Genomic DNA, 24,412 nt, shown 5'->3' on the forward strand with positions numbered 1-24,412 from the left:
AGATCCAGGCCTACTGAATCTAGCTTTGTTTATATACTTGTTGTTTGTTTGCTTGTTATTTCCCTGGAAGCTAATTCCACCTAATACGCAACTTCTCAAGCGCTTCTGTGGATCACTAGTGATATCTGCATTGCTTACTGTACTTATTTCCTTGTTTCACTTGAAAGAAAGTTACTGTTTGTCGTTTTGCATTTAGTTACTTGTAACACATTGCACTCAAGTTACCTGGCACTTGCTCACTAAAGCAATTATATAAGTCAGCACTAAAAATTAAAAGCACTACACCCTCACTCCCCACTGGCCCTTGTTTTCAATTAAGGATTTCCCAATATTATTCTAGCATGTCCAAAGGTCAGTTGTCAATCTCCTCTCCGGTCCAGCTGGTGAATCTGGGAATCTTGAGGCAATGTTATAACTGCCTCATGTACACAGACAACCCTCTCCTCCTCCCCCATAACACAAATACTTGCGAGAGATGCAGCTATTTAGCCAAACTGGAGGCTGAGCTCTCTCAACTCAGGACTGGCAAGACCAGACAGGAGGAGAAGGCAACTACACACACCACAAAACCAGCCTCACATAATGCTACCACTCCACTGAATCAAACACATAAACACACAAAGACATACTCGGAGGCTCTGAGTAAAATTTACCTAAACAGCAGAGGCCTCCAAAGCAGACACCCAAACAACTGCTACCTCAAGACACCCCACAAGCAACACATAAACCACAAAAGCAGTGTGCAAAGCAGTCACAGCCCTTAAGGCCAAATACAACACCAAACATACTTGTCATAGGTGACTCCATAGTCAGACACACTGACGTCCCACTCACCAGGCTGAACAAGGAGAGGGTCACAGTAAGCTGCCTATCGGGCTAGAATCCGCCACATAACACAAGCACTCGGGTCACTCCACGGCAAGTACAAATATGACAGTCATTGTCCATGCTGGTGTGAATGACCTGAGACGTACCTCCCTGGACTACATGAAAAGAGACATAGAGGAGCTCTCTGATTATGTAGCCCAGGCAGGTATGACCCTAACCCTGAGCAGTATCCTTCCTTCACCAAGAATGATGCCACAATATAGAGACAAGATGATCAGCTTTAACAATTGGCTTAATGTCTGGTGTCATTCAAAGGGGATCCAGTGTCTGTCTGCCTGGGATGACATGCTTGACAAGCCACGCTGCCAAGGGCGGCTTGCACCTGTCACCCTGGGATTCCGGATATTGGCTAAGGCTCTTGCCACCCCCATAGTGCCTTTTTAGGCAAGGCTCAAATTCTAAACCTACCACCCTAGAAAACAAAAATGGGAAGAAACTGAGGGTAATGCTGCTCAATGCCAGAAGTCTAAATCTCAAAATGCACGCACTCGAGGCCCTTCTCAGTATGGAGAACATCGATGTCTGTGCTGTAACTGAAACCTGGTTCAAGGCTCCTGAGAGCACCCCGGCACTATTAGGTTTTACCTCATATCATGTGTTCCGGCCCCAAAACCCGGACCACACCACAAAAGGAGGGGGTGTATCCATATTCATAAAGGATACTCATACCTCCAGGTTGGTAGCAACGCACGAAGCTTCGGAAACCATCCAGGTGCAACTAACCATAGGCAAAACTGCTCTACAAATTGTAGCATGCTACAGGCCACCCTCTCAAACTCAGGAACCCCACACAGCCTTCCTGAAGACACTGGAGGGTATAAATGTATCTCCAAACACCATCATATTGGGTGACTTCAACTACCCGAATATAGACTGGGAACATTACTCAAGCCCTAACTTTCTAGCCCAACGGTTCCTGGAGTTCATAAATTCAAATGCCATGGAACAGCTAGTCACTGTTCCCACGAGAGGAGAAAATATACTAGATCTCATTGTCACAAACATGGGGACAAAATGCTCCACACCGGAAGTATATCCCTCATTGGTGAGATCTGATCATAAACTAATCTCACTGGAAATCCACATCCCGCCCCCACCCCAAGCAAAAGACCATAGTGAAGAACTTCTCTAAAGCAAACTTCACACTACTCAAGACTGGTGTGGTATCCTTCAAGGCCCTGAGCCAGAGGAAACCACAACCCAAGCTCGGAAGCCCTTACAAATGCCTTCTATGAACACCTCCAGGACTGCATGGATCAGGCAATCCCAAATAAAACCAAGACTCTTTCCACAAAGGGCAAGCGTCCAGTCTGGTGGACCCCAGCCATTAACAAACTTTACAATAAGAGGAGAAAGCTATTACATGATAGAACAAAATCCATAAAAGGGAAGTCACCCCTGATCATTATTAGTAAAAAATACGAGCACTCATAAAATCAACTAAGGCCAATTTTGAGAGAAAAATTGCCATGGATTCAAAGGACAATCATAAGGCCTTTTTCAGCTATGTTAGGAACCTGGGTGGAAACTCCCAGATATGCTCAGAATTAGTCCAAAATGATACAAAATCACTGAACCCACAGACATTGCCAACATACTGGCAGACAGGTTCAGTGCAAACTTCACCCCTCTCCCCTAAAGGAGAGATAACTATCCCAGCCGAGTGTAGCCTCCCGGACATCTCAAATGCGCAGGTGAAAGCTGCTCTCTCTAAAGCTAAAAACACAGCATCAATGGGACCGGATGGTGTCCCCGGCTGTGTGCTACACGAGCTAAATGAGGAATTAAACCCGCACATAAGGCAGCTGTTTAATCTCAGCCTTACCACAGGATCGTGCCCAAGGAGTGGCGTCGGCAACTGTGGTCCCACTCCACAAAGGCGCCTCTACGGACCCTGGTAATTACCGCCCCATAAGCTTAACAAGTCTAGTCTGCAAAGCTATGGAGAGGATCATAATGGAGCTCATAAACAAAGATATAGGGGACTTGCAGACATTGGACCCGACCCAGTTTGGCTTTGTCAAGGGAAGATCATGCCTTTTGAACTTGGTCGACTTCTTGAAACAGTCACCAAGGCCATTGATGAGGAAAGGCAGTCCATACAGCCTACCTTGACCTTGCAAAGGCTTTCGACACAATACCCCACTCGGGTATTGTAGAAAAACTTACCAGCTTAAATGTAAACCCATATGTCACAAGATGGGTTGCAAACTGGCTTAAGGACAGAACCCACAGGGTTAGAGTTGCTGGCGCTGTGTCAGACTCCAAGCCGGTCACAAGTGGTGTCCCACAGGGCTCGGTCCTTGGCCCCTATTGTTTGGCATCTACTTCTCAGAAGTACAGGCCAACATGGGAGGACTTTGGCTGACAAAGTTTGCAGGCGACTGCAAACTGGGCCATAGTGGAAAGTGCATCGGACACGGATATCCTTCAGAAGGGACTCACGGAAACAGATAGCTGGTGCCAGAGCCATGGCCTGAAGTTAAATGCCAAAAATGTATAGTCATACCCTTCGGGAAAAACAAGGTAACCCCAAGCTACCATATAGGTGGCAATCCACTAAGCACAGAAGAGGTTATCAGGGACCTGGGGACCCAGGTTGACAGTGGCCTTTCTTTTGACACTCACATTGCTAAAGTGGTTAGAAAGACCTTCTACATTGCCCACCTGATCATGAAGGGATTCACATCCAGATCTAGTGAGGTCATTGTTCCCCTGTACTCTTCACTTATCAGACCAATGATCGAGTACAATGCCCCATTCGGGATGTATCTCACCCGACATCTGCAGCAATTGGAGAGACCCCAAAAGTTCCTCACCAAAAGGATAAAGGGACTCCAAAATCTGTCATATGCTGCCAGATTGAAGAAACTCCAGCTCTATTCAGTCGCATACCGTCTGCTCAGAGGTGACATGTGCCTGACATACAAGGCCATGTCCAACCCGGAATTAATGGACATGCTCCACCTCAAAAATCCAAATCCACCAAAACCACTAGAGCAAGCGACTTAAACCTTAGCACGGATATAAATAGGACATGCTGGAGGGATAGATTTATCACTCAGAGACTCCCTATGCTGTGGAATAAAATCCCGGTCCATGTGAGGCAGAGCACCTCGCTGACTCTGTTCAAGAGAAATCTAGACCTGTGGATGGGAGATCGTAGGTTTACCCCAGGAATCATCTCTGTGTCACTGCTGGACAGAGGCACAACAAACTAATGGGCACAGTATTTTTTCATATAAGGGGTGGCGTAAGCCACAATAATTTGGACTAGGCTTATAAATGCCTTAGGGCAGATAGCCTAGTATAAATCTATGAACCTATGAACCTATGAACAAGCTATAAAGCAACCGTGTAGACTCAATGTTGGTTTCCCTGTGAATTCCAGAACCTATTAGAATACAGCCATGAAAAGACAGAAAGAATGTAATGGGCTGCTGTTGATTTAATTCATGTGTATGTGCAAGAGGCTGAAGTCTGTGCTGCTGCTGCTGGTAATTGAACAAGGCCAAGAAGGAAAAGAGTTTTCAGATCCTGGGTAATGTATCACAATCTACATAATGTGGAAATTGTAGAGCACTACAGCATGGATAGAGGCACACTACATAAACTCTGAAACCTCTGTTGTCCTCAACTCAGCACCAGGGCAAACCAAGGGGAGCCCCTCCCAATGGAGACAAAGGTATGTGTAGCACTTAGAATTTTAGCTAAAGGCACCTTTCAGAGACCAACAGGGGACATGCTGGAGGTGTCACAGGTATCAGCATCCAGGATCCTCCATTAACTTCTGAATGCTATGCTACAACAGGCTAGTGACCACATATATTTCCCCTCATACTCCTGAGGATAGGGCCAAAAATATGCAGGAGTTCTACCCTGTAGCACAGTACCCTGAAGTACCGGGTGCCATAGATTGCACACATGTAGAAATTAAGGCACCATCCTGGAACAGGGAAGGCTCTACATTAATAGAAAAGGCTTTCACTCTATTAACTGCCAAGTCATGTGTTATGCCAAGGGAATCATCTTGAATGTGCGTGCTGGCAATCCAGGCAGTTACCATGACCCACATATCTGGCACACCTCCCAGCTGTATCAGATGTTCACTAGGGGGATATCCCACTGGGTCATTTACTGGGGGGTGCAGGTTATGCACAGGAACCATGGCTGATGACACCCATCAGAAATGCACACACACCTGCTGAATGAGGTACATGCTCAAACCAGAAATGTCATAGAGCATGTGTTTGGGCTGCTGAAATCACGGTTCCAATGCCTAGCTGGGGGAGTCCTGCAGTACAATCCATGAACATGTACATCATGGTATATGCCATGCTACACAATGTCATCCTGAGAAAACAGCTTCTACAGGCACACATCCCACCACCAGTGGCAAGGTCACCACCGCCACATGTAGGTGAGGAGTCAGGAGGAAGCAGTAACTGCTGTGGGTGTAGGCAGATGTAGGCATGCTCATTACGCGCTCTCATTAGCTAAGAGATAACACATAGCACACTCACTCCCCACCTAAAGGCCTAAAAACCTTCTCTTGCTCACATACTTATAGTAACATTGATGCCAGGCAACTCTCACCACCTTTTCCTACCCATGTATTGACTGTGCACTACTTGCATCAGACAGAGTCAGCCCTGAACTAAAACTGTTGCAACTGCTGGATTTACAAGGTAAGTGTTGAACCTGGAGTGTATTGTGTGATAATATGAATGACTGGCATATCCTTGCATGTTGCTATTTGGTAGTGTAAGCAAATAAAAGGTGGGAAATTTGTACAGAAATTACCTTAACATTTGACAGCAGAGACTTATTTGAGTTATATATGTCCATTATTAAGTAGTAGTCCTCAGGAGTCAAAGATTCACACAGTCATACCTCTCAAAAGTACTGATGGTCACCGCATGCCTTCAGTTTAGCACCATACGTTTGTACTGGAAAATCATTAAAGACAGAAGTTAGAAAGTAATGATACACATTTTAGTTTCAGTCTTCATAACCCTCACAAGATCATTAACAATAAAGATGGAAATATTTTGATGCTATCAAACTAACTTTTTAAGACCAATACAAGTCAAAGGTACAATTACCAATTCAACATCACAAATGCAGATATACTAAGAACTAAGTCAGTTATGCAGCCTGAGCATCAGACACAAAGCTTATTTATCCCTGAATCCAAAAGGTAAGATACAAAACAGGGATATGTCGCGGCTATCATCACTTGCACAGGGTGTTGTGGGGGGGGGGGGGCAGGAAGCCTAGGGTAACACAAAAGGTCGGTGAGGGTGTGTGAGTAATAAAGAGAAGCAAGCAAACATTTGGATAGCACAACAAATGTCCAGTGAAACAAAATTTATTATTTTTATTTATTTTTATTTTACATTTGTTAACCGGGAAAGTCCAACTAGACCCACATCCATTTTCAGCGGATGCTCGGGGAGAAAAGCTCCAATAGCATGTCATAAAGAATTTATACAAAAATATCATACAGAGATATAGGTTGCATAGAAACGTAAGTTATGTATAGATTAACAATTCCTTTAGTAAAGTCAGCATACAGCATTCTAGTAGTAGGGTTTATATAGAATATAAAATATAAACACAAGAAAAACATTTGTTTTGTCTTCCTAAATTATGAGTGCTTTCAATATTTTGTTATAGAAATAACCAGTGATTATTAAGCTTTACATTGGAAGGAATTAGGGGACCTTTAGTAGAATCCTTGAAAATGAGTTTTAAGCTTCACGGCTGAACCATGCAACGTGTGTGCGTCTGTCTGTCTGTGTCCTCCAGGTGAAATTGGTGTGCGAGTGTCTGCATGAACACAGCCAGGCTCTGTGCTCGCTCTACGTTTTGGTATGTCAGACAGGTGTGAGCCTTGCATGATAGAGGTGGCAGTTCGTTGTCATACCTGACCATGAGAAGTGGCTCTACCAGGAGTCGCACTGGCACATCTACACCCACAGTCAGATGCACTGCTGCTACCTGAATGCGACTGATATCTGCTGGATGAGTTCCCCTCATGAGGACACCCAGGACCATGACCCATGGCCTGCCATGTCTAGGTGTGGACAACTCAACCACTGATGGAGCAGTGGAAGTACTGCCACTATGAGAAGGTGATCGGGCATGGCCACATTGGCTAATAGTAGATGATGTGGCCGACCTACACCCACAAGGATACCGTCCCCCTCCCAGCAGATGTTCTATCACAGACACCACTCATTCCAGTGTGTCTTTCATCCAGTCCATTGAATTGGCAACAAGGTGGAGGTAATTACTCATGTCAGCCTGTGCAACATCTACAACCCTAAGCATTTCTCTGGAGGATCTATGAGAACATGCCTGTGCCTCCATGATGGATCTAAACATAAGTTGAGTGGCATGGGAAGAGACAGCTGTATCAGGTGGAAGATGGGCAGCAGCCCTCTTCTGAGCACCCATAACAACCCTCCTGCATGGCATCTTACCCACACTTTGGCAATGGCCAGAATCAACAGGCACTGAAGCACCAGTAACTGTGAAATGCCTTGACAAACATGCCCGTCCCATTACTACACTTCTAACTAATAGATACAGATAAAAGTGTAGCCTTTGCTAATAATAAAATAGTTGTGTGTGTGTGTGTGTGTGTGTGTGTGTGTATATATATATATATATATATATATATATATATAAACTATTAAACAGATTTTTCTTAGTTACATTTCAGCATATGCAGTATATAGCTGACAAAATGCAAGCATACCTTTTCAAATTAAGTAGTCTTTTGTGCAGATATATCCCAAAGTAATAGCCTCTTTTCTGTGTTCTCCACACAAACAAGTTTCCTCACCTTCAGTTTCCCTAGCTACATGGGTTGCCTTTTTATGGTGTAGATTCAGGGCTGTCAACATGGCAAAGATGCAGATGAGGTGTGAACTCATTAGAATTGCTGAATCCCAAATCCTTGGCTCCGTGTAGCTGATGTAAACATAGTGCAGGCACTCCCTCATTGTTTGTTTTTAAAAGATTGCAACTGTGAATGATTACTGGTAGAGAGAAGGAAAACACATCGGCAATGCAGACTGCCCTATATCCTGTGGGAGTGTCAGGTCAGACTTAGTGTTATATGTAATTTTCTCATGGCTGGAAATGTAAGTAAGCAGTGCACAATTTACAAATTCTGTTCATTAACATCCAACCACCCCTTCATTTGTTGTCAACTGCATATTCTGTTATTGCCATTTAATGTCCTCACACATTTTAATGGCAGTAATATAAGAATGGCTTAAAGACTGCAGGTCTTAGATTATTGGTCAGATAAGAGAAGAATGAGCAACAAACACAGAGAAGTAAGACAGAGCTACATATTTGCAATGAATACTCATAACTGGTTGTTTGAGCACTCAGTGCACTACATCTAAAAGTAATATATGTACAAATAACTGTTATATGGTTTCATATTACTGTAGACGATGCTGCAGTTGGTTGTATACAGAATGATTTCAGTTCCTTGCTGCAAAGGTGTTTGTGTGGCAAAGAGGGATAAGGCACCCTTACTGTGTTCTGAAGAAGTCATTGGAGTGAGAGTTCAAATCCAGAGCTATGTAGAAATATATGATGTGTACTAACATTTTGTAATGTGTATGTCATCGATTGCTTCCTCATTTCAACTACTTTTCCCTTTTTGGGGGAGGGAGGCAGGGTTTGCAAGATGCATGGTTTAGGCCAAACACGGTAAATGGAGAAGAAATGAATGCAGGTTTGGCTGTGTTTGTCTCATTTGCACAAAGTGCAGCAGTATGCAAGCTGGACTACTGACCCACCCAGGAAGAAGACAGGACATCTGTAAAAGGGTAAAGATCAAAAACAAATTGTTACAATTTTTGTTTTCCATCATGCAACTGCACTTAGTGGCATTGTGCAGTGATTAGCAAGGCTCCCCAACAGCTGCAACCATTAAACACCTGCAGACTGGACTCAGACAGACAATAATTGAAAGCGGATATAGTCAATTAATTCTGTTGGAGGCCGAGCAAACATAAGCGGCATTGTGCGGTGGTTAGCACAGAGACTTTACGAATAATTAGGAAATTAAGGAATGTCTTGTAACTAGTCCTGTGGCAGCAGGTATAAGGGCAAAGCTGGAGTGCAGATGGTCATGGGTTGTAGTACAGGATGTGCAACCTATTTTTACTGTTGTGACAGTGCAGTTTATAAAATTGAACTGAAGAATAGACAAGTGTTGTTTCAGCATTCTTGTGGCAACAGGTGTATGTAAAGAACTGCCATACACATGGTCCTTGGTTCTAATACAGGATATTCCATACACGTTTACTGATGTTTCACTTCCCATTGTATTCACCGTCACTTCTAACACTTTAGATAGTGTAGCTGATATGAATTATATATGATGGATGAGACACCATTATTGTGTTTTCAGATGTATGACTGGTGGTATACTGTCTACTATATTTCCGTAAGTATAATTCTGCTATTTGGAATTGCATGGCCTTCACAGTTACATAAGAGATGTACACAACTGGATCTATATCCAATAACCTTGTCAGGTCCTACATGAGTAACAGCTCAAACTGTCACCTGTTTTTTATGTATTATTCATGACTGTGTCTGAACAGCACTTCTTCTGAGGCAACGATGGAAAATCAATGCTGTGAAAAAAATGTGTTGTCCCTTGTGCCTAGGTTTGAATACCATAGTGTAAAAATCAAAATTTCTCAGTGTATAAAGGCAAATACAAATGTGTCAGGTCATTACATTTATGCTCCCAGCACATGTCTGCAAAATTAGCTCACCTGACAGTTACCTTCCAATTTCCACTATATATTTCCAGGCCACATCAGTAGACACCCCTCAAACTAAGGTCAAGTGTCAGATTACCCTTCCAATTTCAAGTAATTATTTTGTCCCTACTTGGCACTGCTGTGTTCTGCTTAACATCTTGCAATCATGGTTGGCATTGTTGCTCACGTTTGCGCACTACCAGTAAATGCAATAACTGGAATCGGCGGGAATGTATCAGTTTTCTTTGCTCTAGTTCAGCCAGTAGACCTGGCTGACATTAGAGAGGAAGGTGCCAAGTTTAGGGCACAGAGGTGGGGTGTCCAGAATATTTATTGGACTCCTGGTAAAGCGTCATAGCCACAGGCTTCTGCAGAGGGACTATTCTGGCTTCCATTAGAAGTCTGAGGCGAGGAATAGTGTGGTCCAGGCTGTATCCAGTGCCACTGGCATCCTGCGCACTGAAAAGCAGTGTAGGCATCATTTCATTGAGCTACACAGACGAAAAAGGGATCCCCTTAACTGTTTGAATGCTTTTCAAACTCCAGACGTCTCAGAGCTGTGTAAGTATGACAATAAGAGAGTACTTTTAAGACTTAGAAAGCTAAATATAGGCAAGTCTGGTGTGCATAATGCTCTACTGTTCTTTCCCCAACTGCCACCGAACGTAAGTTCAATAGACAGGCTTATGTTGCTCGAATAGAGAGTCTGAGTGAAGCAAGTGGTACGTATGCAGCAGAAGATAAGTGTTATTTTAGCTTTAAAAGTTAAAGGTGATGTTTTAAGTCTTTTATATAGTTGTAACAAATTAAGCATGCAAAAGCAAGTATGCATGCATTAGTCTGTAGCACACACCAGTTGTAGGAGTCCAATATTAGACTGTAGTCGGAGGTTGTGGGTTCAAATACCATGATTCACAACTATACAGTATTGTTATTTCTTTAATAATATTTACATTAAATTAAAAACTCTGTACCTGTGGCACAAATGCCCTGCTGTAAGCTGTAATCTGTATAATTGGAACACTCATGTGCAATGTATGCACATTTCAAGGATTACTTTCAGCAATCTGTAGTATAGTGCGTATGTGTTAGGACATATACATAAATGTAATACCTTAGATGAAAGAGTTGTATAATTCTGTTAATGGATTGTTTGTCACATATGATGGCACTAATTTTATCTTTTTTTCCCTTACCCCATCCCTTGTCTCTCTCCTTTTTCTATTATGTGTCATCAAAATCTCTCCATGTCATCCATGTGTACCACATCACTAAATGCTACATAGCACAGTGAGGTAAGGCAGCCCCAGCAGATCAGCCTGCCCCCACTCCACCGGCTCCAGTACTGATGCCCAGCACATCTGAGACCCAACCTGGCAGCATTGCCTCTGCTGCCCCTGCACTACCTGTGCCCTCTGGTAGTACTGGCCAGAAGCTGGTGCAAAGGAACACTCCTGGAGAAGTGGCAGAGGTGGTGATTTTTTTCACCAGCCGGGAGATGCCAGAGTTGGTGCTTAGGGTCATGCACCACACCATTGGTGTAGGCCTGCATCAGATGGAAAGGCTGCTCTCCCTCATGGTTCATAGGAGGAGATGTCAAGCATTCTAGCCACCAGCAGAGTAACGGAGCAGTGATGACAATCCAGTGGGTGAGGACTGCATTCTCACTGTCTCCAAGATTGATGGACATGAGACTGTGTTGTTCCCCTCCCCCACCACAGTCATGGTGTCCCCAACTGTTTGTATCCCTCACCGTCCCCATCTCATTTTGTTTACATTTGCTTCATCATCTACCCAACTTACCTGACCCAGAGATACCTACGTCCCTTCCCCAGCAGTCCTCTCTTATGGAATAAAAAAAAAAATGGCCACCTGTCCCACAAAAAAAACAAAAAAAATCTTCCCATACATGGCTCTCCATTTTGCACATGCGTCTTCTTGACATGCTTGATTTGGTCCAGTTGGCTATACAACATGATTACATTGTTGTCACCCCCCCCCCCCCGAGGTGACAGCCTAAATTCAGCTAGCATTCTGCACATATGATCAGTTTTTGCTTTTGAAGAAATGGATACCTCTGTTTTTTTCCTACTGCTCTCCTGCACATTCCTGTATTGCTTTCTCTTTGCTCTTCCCCTTGCTTGCTCCACATTTCCCCACTTTCCCCATTTTAACACCTATAATCTGGTCAAAAAATGGAATCACACACAACACACATATGTAAGCAGAAAAAGCAGTGGATCCCTTCACTTTTTGGCCTCTACGTTTGTGTGGCATTTGGCATTGTGCAGCGATGCCAAGCAACAGTGAATGGCAGTACAGTGCCATGGTTACCTCTCCACAGTGCTGCTTAACCCTGCTGCTGTATGCCAACACACAGCAACACGTGTACTGTAAGAAATTAATGTCATTCCATTATCACTGTTTATTTAAAAGTCTTAGATACACCTGCATTGGAACCCATTGTCATCTGGGCTCAAAAGGAAATGTGTTAATGCATTTACACCTGCTGCCACAGAATCAGTTAAGCAGCAGTTGTGTTTCATAGACCCGGTACTAACTCTCAGACATTTAAGAATGTGTCTCCCATTTGCACACTGGTTAACTATGCACAAACAGGGAAAGTAATAGAAATGTGCATCTTGCATGTGCAAACACTTTGCCAACCATTGTGCAAATCCACTGTTTGCTGCACTATGGAAAACGAAGTATTATTATGTATTAGTGCTGTTTACTGTCCATTTCCTGTTTGCGACATGAAATTACATGCAGAAACATAAAAAGAGGGGCCTATATAACAATATGTAACACATTTTCAATACAGCCATGTGTTGCCTCTCCCAAGCACTGTAACCCTTGTGTCTCAGTATTTTTTTCACACATATGTCAGCTACACTGCATAAATTAATATGTTGTGTGACATACAATGCACATCAGTCTAGTAACACTTAGAACTAGAACTATTGATCCATAAGCCTAAACACCCTTATCTGCAAGGCTGTGGAAGGAATCATCATGGACCTTATCCACAGCGACATAGGTGACCTTCAACACACTTGACCTGACCCATTTTGTTTTTGTCAAGGGTAGATCTTGCTTATTAAATCTAGTGGACTTCTTTGATAATGACCCTAAAGACCTGGATGAGGGATAATAATAGGGATAATGGTGCCTTTGTTCATTTGTCCAAGGCCTTTGACACTATCCCCATTCAGGTATCATAGAGAAACTCCTGCATCTGTGAATTAACCCATACATTACTAGATGGATAGCCAGTTGGCTCACTGACAGAATACATGCTGTCAAAGTTGGGGACTACACTTCTACCACTAGAACACTTACCAGTGGAATACCAAAAGGATCTTTGCTGGACCCTCAACTGTTTGGAGACTATTTTTCTAAAGTTCAGGCAAAGGAAGATGGTCTGTGGCTTACCATGTTTGCAGATGATTTATCTGGGTGCACTCATATGTAGACTCCCCCAATGATTATTTATTTTATTTATTTTACATTTGTTTACTAGGAAAGTCCAACTGGGCAGTACCCATTTTCATTGAAGGCCCATGCAGAAAAGCTCAACATAGTAAAAAATACATGCAATAAAAGTTTGTTGACAAGGAAATAAAATGATATAATGATACATAAAATAGCTTACATGTCACATCACATAAAGCTCCACATAGGAAAATGCATGCATTAAAAGTATGTTGACAAATTAATAAAAAATATATATATATATATATATATATATAATGATACAAGACGTAGCTTACTTGTCAAGATATGAAGATATAATACAATGGTTAGTAGTGAGGTCAAATTGACTGAGTTTGTCTTTGCATATAGTGATAGATGTGTAATAACATTTTAGGACTAGACTAGCACAGTGATAACTAAAGCTGGGACAGCTTCAGTTAGAGTGAATTAGTAGAATACGTTTTAAGACCATGAGTGTTTACAGGTAGCTAAAAAGAGCAATAGGATTCAGTATGAATTTAAAGTTGGCTAATATGAGCATAGGGTTCAGATAAATTATTCCATGAAAAGCATTAGCAGTTGATACTTCTATGGATGAAGCTTAAAGAATGGGGGAAGAAAAGTGAATGATCATGGTTAGCCTGTAGTGTTACATGAACAGAGCCATGTATCAATAAAATAATTTTTCAGTAGTTTTTTGATTTGTGTTGGACTGGTTTTGTTTCTAATGGTATGAGGTAGCAAATTCCAGGCTTTAGCTATGTGGAAGGAGTACAAAGAATCTCCAACCTTATTTGCCATTTTTATAACTTGTGATAATGCTTTATTTGCAGAACAAAGTGAACGTTGGTTGGAGTATGAATGAAGTATATCCAGGAGAGTAGGAGTTTTGTCAGGCTGATAGAGTAGTTTGTGAGCTATGGTGAGTTGGTTATAAGCAAGTAGTTGAGGTAATTCTAGCCAGGAGATTTTTCTAAGATAAAGGCAGTGGTGTGTTCTGTATGAAGATCCTGTAGCAAACTTTGCTGTTTCGTTATAGCATTACTCCATTTTTTCTATGTCAGACTTTTTTCGGTTTGTGAAAATTGGTGAGGCATAAAGGAGAGTTGATAGTAGGTGGGTCCTTGCAATAGCTTCTCTGGAACTGTCTGTTGGGAAATTTTTATTTCTATGCAGGTTTCCCATGTTTTGTGAACTTTGTGATGTATGTAAGTAAAATCTCAGCCTCTTGACAATTATAACTCCTAGTAGTTTTGTTTGAGATTCCGGGCTGATTTATGTATTGTCTCTAGCTGTAATATAGAAGTTGGGAGAAGGTTTTGAGGGTTTGGTAGGTTGAGCTATCATGGTTAGTCTTGTTGGCGTTAAATATGAGCTTTGAGTTTGATAACCATGTCTAGATTTCAGTAAAGGACTTCGGATTTCTGTTTTGAAATTGCTGTAAGGTTGGTGCTGCACATATACTAGAAGAGTCGTTTGCATATTGAATTGTGGTGGCTAGGGGTCTGGCAGTATTAACGTCATTGGTAAAAATACTGAAAAGGAGGGGACCGAGAATAGACCCCATGTGGGATACCTAGAGTGACTGGGAGAAGAGGAGAGAGATCTATTTTCCACTTTACTGCCTGCTGATTACCCATTATGCAACTTTGGAACCAAGTGTCAAAAGCCTTTGACATGTCTAGGAAAACAGATGTTACTATTTTTCCTTCATTTCTGTATTGGTTTGTGATGTTGGTGAAGCTGAGTAGAGCAGAAGTGGTGCTATGATGGGGTCCAAAGCCTTGTTGGAATTTGGCTGAAGATTATTTGTTATAAGGTATCTCAGAAGTTGGGAATGTCTACACCTTTCCAGGATTTTGGATAATGGGGATAGAATGGTGTTTGGTTTGTAATTTGTGAGTTCTGTTCATTTTCCACCTTTATGTAAGGGTATTATATGTGAGGTTTTCCAGATGGAGGGGACATATTGTTCAGTAATGGACCAGTTAATTAGAATTGATACTGGATAGGTAATGGCCTCAGCTGCTATTTTTAGGAATTCAGATGGTAGGTTGTCAGCTGCAGTAGTAGTTGGTTTGAGTTTTTTGAGTAGTTGTTCATAACATATTACAGAAAGAACTAACACAGACAATTGATTGGTGCAAAACTCAAGGACTGAACCTTAAAGCAAAAAATGCCTCCTTGTCCCCTTTGGCAGTGAAGTATCCGTGCTAATTATAATATACGTAGCACCCCTGTAAGCTCAAACACAGTGTTGCTAGACTTGGGGAACACATGTTGATAGCAAGCTACACTTAAATCACTATGTGTCCTTAGTGGTGAGACACACATTCTACATTACACACTTCATAAATAAGGGCATCACATCCAAGACCAGGGAGATCATTGCTCCACTGTACTCAACCCTTATCAGACCACTGATTGAGTACAGTGCTCCCTCCTGTCTGTACCTCACCGGACACCTGCAGCAACTGGAAGAAACACACAAGGTCTGTGACCGAGAAAATCCAGGGCCTCCAAAACATGACATACATAGAAAGACTGAAAGACCTGTCACTGTACTCAGTATCATGCAGGCTGCTGAAAGGTGACCTATGCCTGGCCTACAGAGCAGTCTCAGACCCTGCCCTACTACAAATGCTGGACATTTGCGAATCAAATAGGACAAGAATAACTTGCTCCTGGCATCTCAACCTAGCCTGTGACATAAACAGAACATACTGGGGAAACAGATATATCTCCCAGTGATTGCCACTCCTTTTTAATAGGCTACCACTGCATGTGAATCAGTGCTTCTCAGTGACTCTATTCAAGCTCAACCTTGACAACTGGGTGGGTGATTGTAAATTCACCTCTGGGGTGGTACCTATGTCCCTCATGGACAGGGGCAGTCAATGATGAGCACAAAATCATTCTGCTAACAACAACCATCTTACTATGCTCAATAAGGGTAGTTGGGTTTTTACATGGCTAGGCTTGTAAACACCCTAGGGACATTAGCCTAGTAACCTCCTATGAAGCTGTGAACCTTTGCAGGCCTTCCAACATTTTCTCTCCAACATGCCCTGCTGATCTCATCCATTGTAAGTTGTCCTCTAGCCTTGTAAAAGTCAGACTTGTGCCGTGGCACTAGCATAAAGTACTGAGCTCTGTAGTCTGTGTTCAGATAGATGGGGACTCTATTCTCACTGCAGTCAACGTGTGTGTGTGCGTGTGTGTGTGTGTGTGTGTGTGTGTGTGTGTGTGCGTGTGTGCGCACTTGCTTGACATTGCAGAGAGCCTTTTACACCAGCATGTGGGACACTGTTTCATAATATTCTACCAGACGTCATCAGCTGTAAAGTGTTGTCTGAGATGCTCCAAGTCAGACTTATGCTGTGACACTTGCCTTAAATACAGAGTTCTGTAGTCTGTGTACTTAGGTGGGGGTTCTGTTGTCACTGCAATCAGCTTGTGTGTGTGTGTGTGTGTGTGTGTGTGTGTGTGTGTGTGTGTGTGTGTGTGTGTGTGTGTGTGTGAATGAATGAATGAGTGAGTGTGTGTGTGCACGCACACGTGCGCACCTCCTTGACATTACAGAAAGAGCCTTTTACACCAGAATGTGGGGCACTGTTATTGCCATATTCTCCTCACCAGACACTGCTGATGTCATCAGCTGTATCTGATTTGCGGCTGTGTAGTATTCTTACTAGGACAGGGTCAGAGACTGGCCTGGAGGCCAGGCAGAAGTCACTTCATTCAATACAATACAAATTACAGTGATATGGATTTCAGTCTGTCCACATACATCATGGCATGGTTTGTAGGCATTGTGTTTTCTTGGTGAGTAACCCCTATGGTCTCTACAGCTGCTGTATGTGTCTGGTGAGGTACATGAAAAAGAGAGAATTTTACTCTACATATTTTCAATGAAGTATGAGTATAGCGCTGTAATGTACTCCTGAGATCTGAGTACGATGGCGTGACTTATGATGTGCACAACAAAGGCTTTCAATATCAGTGTGGATACTTGGTGGTTGAAGTTCAGATTGCTATGTATGTGTGTTCCCAGTGCTTGCATCAGTGGGTTTCAGCATAGCATGACTGTTGTCTCTGCTGTAATTAGCAAGGAATTCCATGTAAGGCCAAATAAAAGATACATCTTTGCATGTATCTGTGGCTTTGTCACCAATCATTTGTCTGTGTTAGTCCATCCTGTAGTATATTATCTTCATAGGTGGGCTCGATTGCACCCAATATGCATAAATCAGCAAACTTGGTAAGCCAAAGGCTGTATACTGTAGCCTGAACTGTCGAGAAATAGATTCCAGATAGTAAAGGGCCGAGCACAGTTCCCTGGGATACACTAATGGTGACATTTCTACTGGTACATGTTTATTCAACAACTTTCACAGCATGTGTTCTGTCAGTGAGCCAGTTAGTTACCTATCTAGTGACATAAGGTTTAATTCCCAACTGCGAGAGTTTGTCAATGATATCTGAGTTAGGGATTGTGTCCAAACCCTAGGCCATTTGAAGCTAGCCAGTATGCACCGTCTTACGTTCATCCACACCTATCAGACAGAATGAATGTGCTGTGACAACAGCACAGATCGCCTATCATGTGACTCGTTACATACACCTTCCTGACACGGTTGAATACACACATTCCACCCAGACTATGTTCCTGTAGAAGGATGTGCATCAACATGCATCCATCTGAGTTGGGGGTGGGCAGCACCCAATGCATGCATGTATAAACACATCCTGGCTCTCCTCATCTGTGAGGTAGACCAACATATCATCATGGACCTTTTCTAAATGGACACTGTTGATATCCTGGCTGTGTGCAACAGACTTGTGCAAGTTTTTAATGCTACATCATGTCTGCTACATCTGTTAGATGTCTTCAAAGAGGACATTGAGGGCATGCATGACAACAACATTGTCATCCTTTTGAACTTGACAAGCCCAAGGTATTTGACACAAATCCACACTGAGGTATTCACTCAGCACAGTCAGATGTGGCCATATACACCTATATCACCAATTGGGTAAACCATTGTATCACAAATGTGTGAGCTAACTATGTTGACATGTGTGAAGTGACCTATATTTCAGGTCTAGTGATCAGGTCCATACATTAGGGCTGTCTGCTAGGCCCTTTCCTGTCCATTATTTAAGTGATGGACATCACAGATAACATACACATCCTGTGTTCAAACAGCTGTCTGAAGGACTACAGATTGTGGGCAATCATTGACTCCAACTGTGATATTAGTATAATACAGACAGTATCAAGACACACCAAAGATTGCTGCCACAGCCATGACACCACATTCAATGATGAAAACATGGGGGGATTTGTTATGTCAGGAAAACAAACATACAACCCAAGTATAATGTAAACATCACACCCTATAATCCAACAAATAGGTATGTGACCTGTGTCCTGGGGTAGATGGTAAGTGGAACATCCACTAGTAAGTGGTCACAGTGCTGAGTACTCCCTTGTATGTAACACAACCACTGAGTATGTGAAGGACATCCACATCAGAGGCCATAATACAACCATAGTTCACAGCCTTCATCACACAAATAACTGTTTAGCAACAGGGATGGTTATTGAACAATCTGCTTTAGGCCTCTCGGGGATATTTTCAGGAACAGGGATATTTGCTGGAATGTCCTGTGGAACTGGAACATTGGATAAGTCACTCTGAGAACTAGAGTCTTTATCACAGGCAAGATGCTCCAATACTAGCTCAGACACTGGTAGTAAATGTTTCTGATTCCATCTAAATTCTATTCCTTGCGATTCCACGATGTAGAATCTCGACTCTGGACATAAACTTTTCATGACTCCAATCCAATCAAAGCTTTTTGCTGTCTGCATCCTCACTATCTCCCCTTCTTGTATGGATTGAGTGGTTTGCTGGTCTTATCATAATAGGACTTCTGGGACAAATGCTTTTTCATAAGTTGAGCTTTCACTACCTTGTTGTTCTTAGCACATGGAACTAAGAAATTGGTGCTGATTGGTAGTCTGGTTCTGGTTTGTCTCAACATTAGTCTCTGGCCAGGTGAACCAAGATGATTATTGCGAGGAATGTTTCTGAGATTCAGGAGATTCAGAAAAACATCAGTATTGTCTCGTTTCTACTTCTCTTAACAACTGTTTTGCACTTTGAACTGCACATTCTGCCTAACCATTTGGCTGTTTGTATTCAGGACTTCTTGTAACATGAGTAACGTCCCACTCTTCAGCAAATCTCTTGAACTGCTGGCTTGCAAACTGTGCACCATTGTCAAAAATAACTGTGCAGACTACCATGGGCAGAGAAATGTCTCTTCTACTTAGTAATGACAGTACGGGATGTGAGATTAGGAAGTAGGTCAATCTCGAACCAATTTGAATAAGAGTCTACTAATACCAAGTAATGTTGACCATTCCATTCTAAGATGTCTATAGCTACTGTCGACAAAGGTAGTTCAGGAGTTTGGTTTAGCTGAAGTGCTTCTTTCTGTTGATGCGGTTTAGTACTATTACAAGTAAAAAAAATGAAAGTACTCTCTCAATACCTCTAGACATAGAAGGCCAAAATACTAGTCCTCTCACCATTCTTTTGGTAGAAGCATTTCCTGGGTGGCCACTATGCAAGATGTTAATACACTGTTGCATGGAGTTTGGGACAATTATTTTTGGACCTTTTATGATACCATTGTTAGACAAAATCTCATCTCTGTAGGGAAAATATTGTTGCACTTATTGTGGTAAACAAGATTGCTTTGAAGGTCATCCTTGACTGATAAAGTGGTTGAGCTTCTGGAGAACTGGATTTGAAGCTGTATGACTTCTAAGCTTATCAAGACATGTGGAAGAAAAATTTCTCACTTCTATGACTTTAAAATCAAGTTGCTCATTAACATGCTATTCAGTGTTTTTTCTGGGCAATCTGGATACAGTATCAGTAAGATAAAGAAGTTTGCCTTTTGTGTAAACAAGATTGAAAGTATACTTTTGAAATTTCAACATTCTACATTGCAATCTTGTAGGAGCTGTATGCATAGGCTTTTTCAAAATATTGACTAGAAGTTGGTGGTCAGTCTCAATTTGAATAGGTCAGCCATAAATATAATCATGGAACTTCGAACATGCAAACACAATTGCCAAAAGTTCTTTCTCTGAGCATACTGCATCTCGGTTTGGGTTAGAGTTCTCAGTGCATAGGTTACTGGTCTGCCTTCTTGAAGAATGACTGCACCAAGACCAAACTTAGACGCATCACAAGAAAGAGTTACTGGTTTGTGAACCTCATAGTATCTTAAAGTGGGTGGACTGGCAATTCTCTGTTTCAAGATATCAAATGCTCTTTGGTGTTGTTCCACCAGGACCAGATTACATCTTTGTGTGTCAGCTCTCTTTGCAGTGCTGAAAGTTGGCTCAAATCTGGAATGAACTTACCTAGACATGCCAAGAAAACGTAGGGCTTGGACATTGTCAGGAGCTGGCATCTCAAGAATTGCTGTTTGCTTGGAAGGGTCTGGTTGTAAGCCTGAACTGGTAAACAAATGACCAACATAAGTAACTTCTTGTAGCCTGAGTTTGTGCTTCTGAGGATTCAGCTTAAGATTCACTTCACAAGCACGTTCTAGAATTTTCCTGATGTTTTTATCTGCTCAGCTTCAGCATTGCCTCTTACTGGAATATCATCTACTATATTAACACATGGATAGCCAGAAAAAATTTGTTCCGTTGCACACTGAAAGACTTCACTGGCAAAATTTATCCCAAATGGCATTCTCAAAAATCTGTACCTGCCAAAAGGTGTACTGAAAGTGGTTAGCAATGAAGATTTTTGATCAAGCAAAATTTGCCAAAATTAACTTTTTGCATCTAAGACAGAAAAAGCAGTGGCGTTTGGCATAAGAGCAGCAACTTCTTTGACTGTACGCATTGGATTATGAGGTCATTTTAGTGCTTTGTTCAAGTCTCATGGATCAGTACATATTCTAATGTCATCTGAGCTTTTCTTATGAGCTACTACCATGGAGGATTTGCATTCAGTGGGTTCTTCTACTGGACAAATCACTCGTTGTTGCATCATTCTTTCTAGCTCGGCTTTGACTCTACCCTGCATAGCTACTGGAACGTTCTTTGCTGGTCTGACAACTGGACTGACTTCACGGGCTAACTTCATAGAGTACAAAACTGGAAGTCTGCCTAGTTTGTCTTTGAAAAGATCAGCATAGGAAAAAAAATAGTCTTGGTGAAATTAGAGCACTTCCCTTTCAAGCTTACATGGTGGAATTTCTCGTTAAATGAAAGCAGTCCCATTTTCAAACTGTCTCTGAGACCTAATAATGACTGTACGTGCCTTTTGACAATGTAAAATTGCAAGTCTTAGCTGTTCCCAGCAGAGTAACATGAAAGCACTACTGAGCCTTTGGTTTGAAGTTTTTCACCACTATAAGCAACAAGCTTTGCACAGTTAGCCAAGTCAAGCTTCTCACAAGCTCTTATTCTAGGAAATGTTTATGCTGACGTAACATTGCACATTGAACCAGTCTCATCTTTGATCTCTGTGGGTCTCCCATTAATTTGGACAGTACAAAATACTTCATTCTTTCCCCACAAATCTACTACATTGACTGTTTCATCAAGCACAAACACACCATCAACATAAAAAGTAGGGTCACAGTTTTCTAATTGATCAACTTGTCTCTTTGAATGTTCTCTTTTAATAAAAGAGTGGACCTCTTTTGATTTACAGAACCTTTGAAAATGATTCCACTTTTTACACTTGTGGCACTGTTGACCAAAAGCTAAGCACTTTTCTCTTTTAGATTCATGATTTCCACCACAATTGCGACAGTCGACTATGAGGCTAGATGAGGGCACATGCTTTGAGTTTGCTGACTCACCCTTGTGCTTCACTGTGCTTGTCCGCTTTACAGAACACACCTTGGAATTTTGTAGAAAGGTTCTGGGTTTCAATGAAGTTGCCCCTCCCTTAAGCCTATATCTTTTAATCACGTGCTGCATACTGTCAGCCTTAGCTTTGTTGCAACCTCTTCCAAAGCTATTCTCATTTGTAAGCATGTTTGTGTGCTTTTCTGTGATCTCGTATATTTTACAAATCTCTATGGCCTTAGTCAGTTAAATCACTGTCTCGAAGCAAAATCTTTCTCACCGCATCATCTTTAGTACCCCACACAAGCCTTTTCTCAACTAAACGAATGTCTTTCGGCTTTTCCCAGTTAGAGGTCGCCACAGCGGAACTCCGGTCCGCTAATGATTGGCAATAGATTTTTATGGTGCCGAGGTGCCAGCCAGACTCCCAACCTTCAAAGAAGGCACACCCATTCATGCACGCACCTCCCTGCATGTCTTTAAGTGTCACTTGACCGTGGGGAGGACATGCAGACTCCACACAGAAGGCGCTCCAGCCGAGAATCGAACCGGAGAACCTCTTGCTGTGAGGTGACAACGCTAACCGCTGTACCACCATGGCCTTAATCACCAAATTTGCACGTTTTAGCCTTATTTCTCAAGACCGTTATATATGCTGCAAAGGTTTCACTAGGGTTTTGATCTCTTGTGTAAAATAAGTGCCTTTCCATTGTAATATTTAATTTGGAGGTTACACATTTCTCTAAATTTATGTTTTAAACACTCTGGGACTTTCTAAAGTTGATTTTGTAGCCCGCTGGGAAGCACTGCACCTCTGTACAGTATTAGTTTTAGGGTAAATGTAAACAGCTTCACTGCTGTTACTTCATAAAGAAAGGTAATAAAGTTATAAAGTTATTGTGTAGCCTATCTGAACCATAGTTAATAGCCCGAGTTGAGTGTGTACTAAATGTAGATTTTTACAATAAAACTGGCACATTCATTTAGCTGCTCTGTCAGAAAACCTCATGGATGTAAGATATGTTGATATAAAACTCTGGGAGACTGTGTTTTTTCCCTAACTGTTAACCCCACCATCTAAATAGTGAGCAGTACAGTTTGAGAATGCAGTTAAATCTTGCAGGGCTTTGTTGTTGTTGTCTCATATCTCCTGATTTTGTTGACTACTAATTTTAAGCCATAATTATTATTGCTCACATTCAGGCCAGGTCAGCATTTGACAACTGAGAAATATTTGTTTTATCCTCTAATATAATCAAAAGCTGTCTGGACATGGCAAAGTCAGCTGCATTTGTATTTTAATGAAATCTATTAAATGTTTCTGATGTGAAAGTTTTAGGTAGTTTACAAATGTCTATATACAATTAGATAGTCTGAGGCTGGATCCTGTGTCTTGAGTATTACTGTTTGTGGAAAAATATGTATATTGTGTTAATTTCACTGTTTGTAGGAATTACATTCATATTTTCTTCTCTTTAAAGAACTACCTTACTCTCCTGGATGATGAGGATCACACTTTAGAAAGTTTGAAAATTCAGGATGAGCAGCACATGGTTATTGAAGGTATGAAATGTTAACATCATCAGACATTTTATGCGACTGTTGTATGTACTGCATTAAGTGGCACAGAGAAAGTTAACCAAAAATAATGTGTCTAGGTATTCATACAGTTGACAGGAAATATAACCTAAAATCCAAACTAAACCATATTGTGTAGGAGCAATGAGCCACACATTGGATTAAGCATTTTTCCCTTTTTTAATAAAAGAATTCTAAAAAATTGTACACAACTCTACAACCTGGTATATAAAGTTAAACTATAAATCACATGCATGTTCTACACCAGCTGCACTGGCAAGCTAAAATTTTGAAATTCTGTACATACTGCTACATTCTCTAAAACACTGTACTCTGAAGTAACTCTGTCTTAAAGTGTTAAAGTTCTGTCTTGTGTATTTTAAGTTCAACCAAAATTTAGTACTGAGTTAGTCATTTAACCCTGGTCAGTTTTGTAGTATTACGAGTCAGCAGCCACAGCCAGTTCTCTATTGTAATAGGCACTCTGTACCTTCACCCCTTTTCTTCTGTGTTAAACCTTTCACTACAATATATATAGATAGAAAGATATACACAGATTTTTTTGTGACCTGCACAGCTAATGGAATATTTAAAGATTGTTTATGCATTCTATGTGAAAACTGATGTCATCTTTCTCGCGTAAAACAAAAAAAAATTACAGCCATCCCAAAGAACCACACACACATTACAAATCTTGAATTATTGTAGTAATGTCCTTTAGGACATATAGCTTTATTGTAATTAAAAATACATACATATTGTCCTGAAT

General features: G+C 41.6%; 1 protein-coding gene across 2 annotated transcripts in view; it reads left to right on the forward strand.

Annotated features, from left to right (window-relative positions):
• Positions 1 to 24,412, forward strand: part of USP32 (ubiquitin specific peptidase 32) — a 3,310,274-nt gene that overhangs the window by 1,984,613 nt on the left and 1,301,249 nt on the right. For both annotated transcript variants that reach the window (XM_044054559.1, XM_044054560.1), the window contains exon 18: positions 23,547 to 23,628. In XM_044054559.1, coding sequence (XP_043910494.1) covers positions 23,547 to 23,628 — 82 coding nt within the window. The remainder of the gene's footprint in view (positions 1 to 23,546; positions 23,629 to 24,412) is intronic.

The sequence above is a fragment of the Protopterus annectens genome, chromosome 13.part0, assembly GCF_019279795.1.
Source record: "Protopterus annectens isolate FY-2018-M chromosome 13.part0, PAN1.0, whole genome shotgun sequence".
Taxonomy (NCBI): Eukaryota; Metazoa; Chordata; order Ceratodontiformes; family Protopteridae; genus Protopterus; species Protopterus annectens.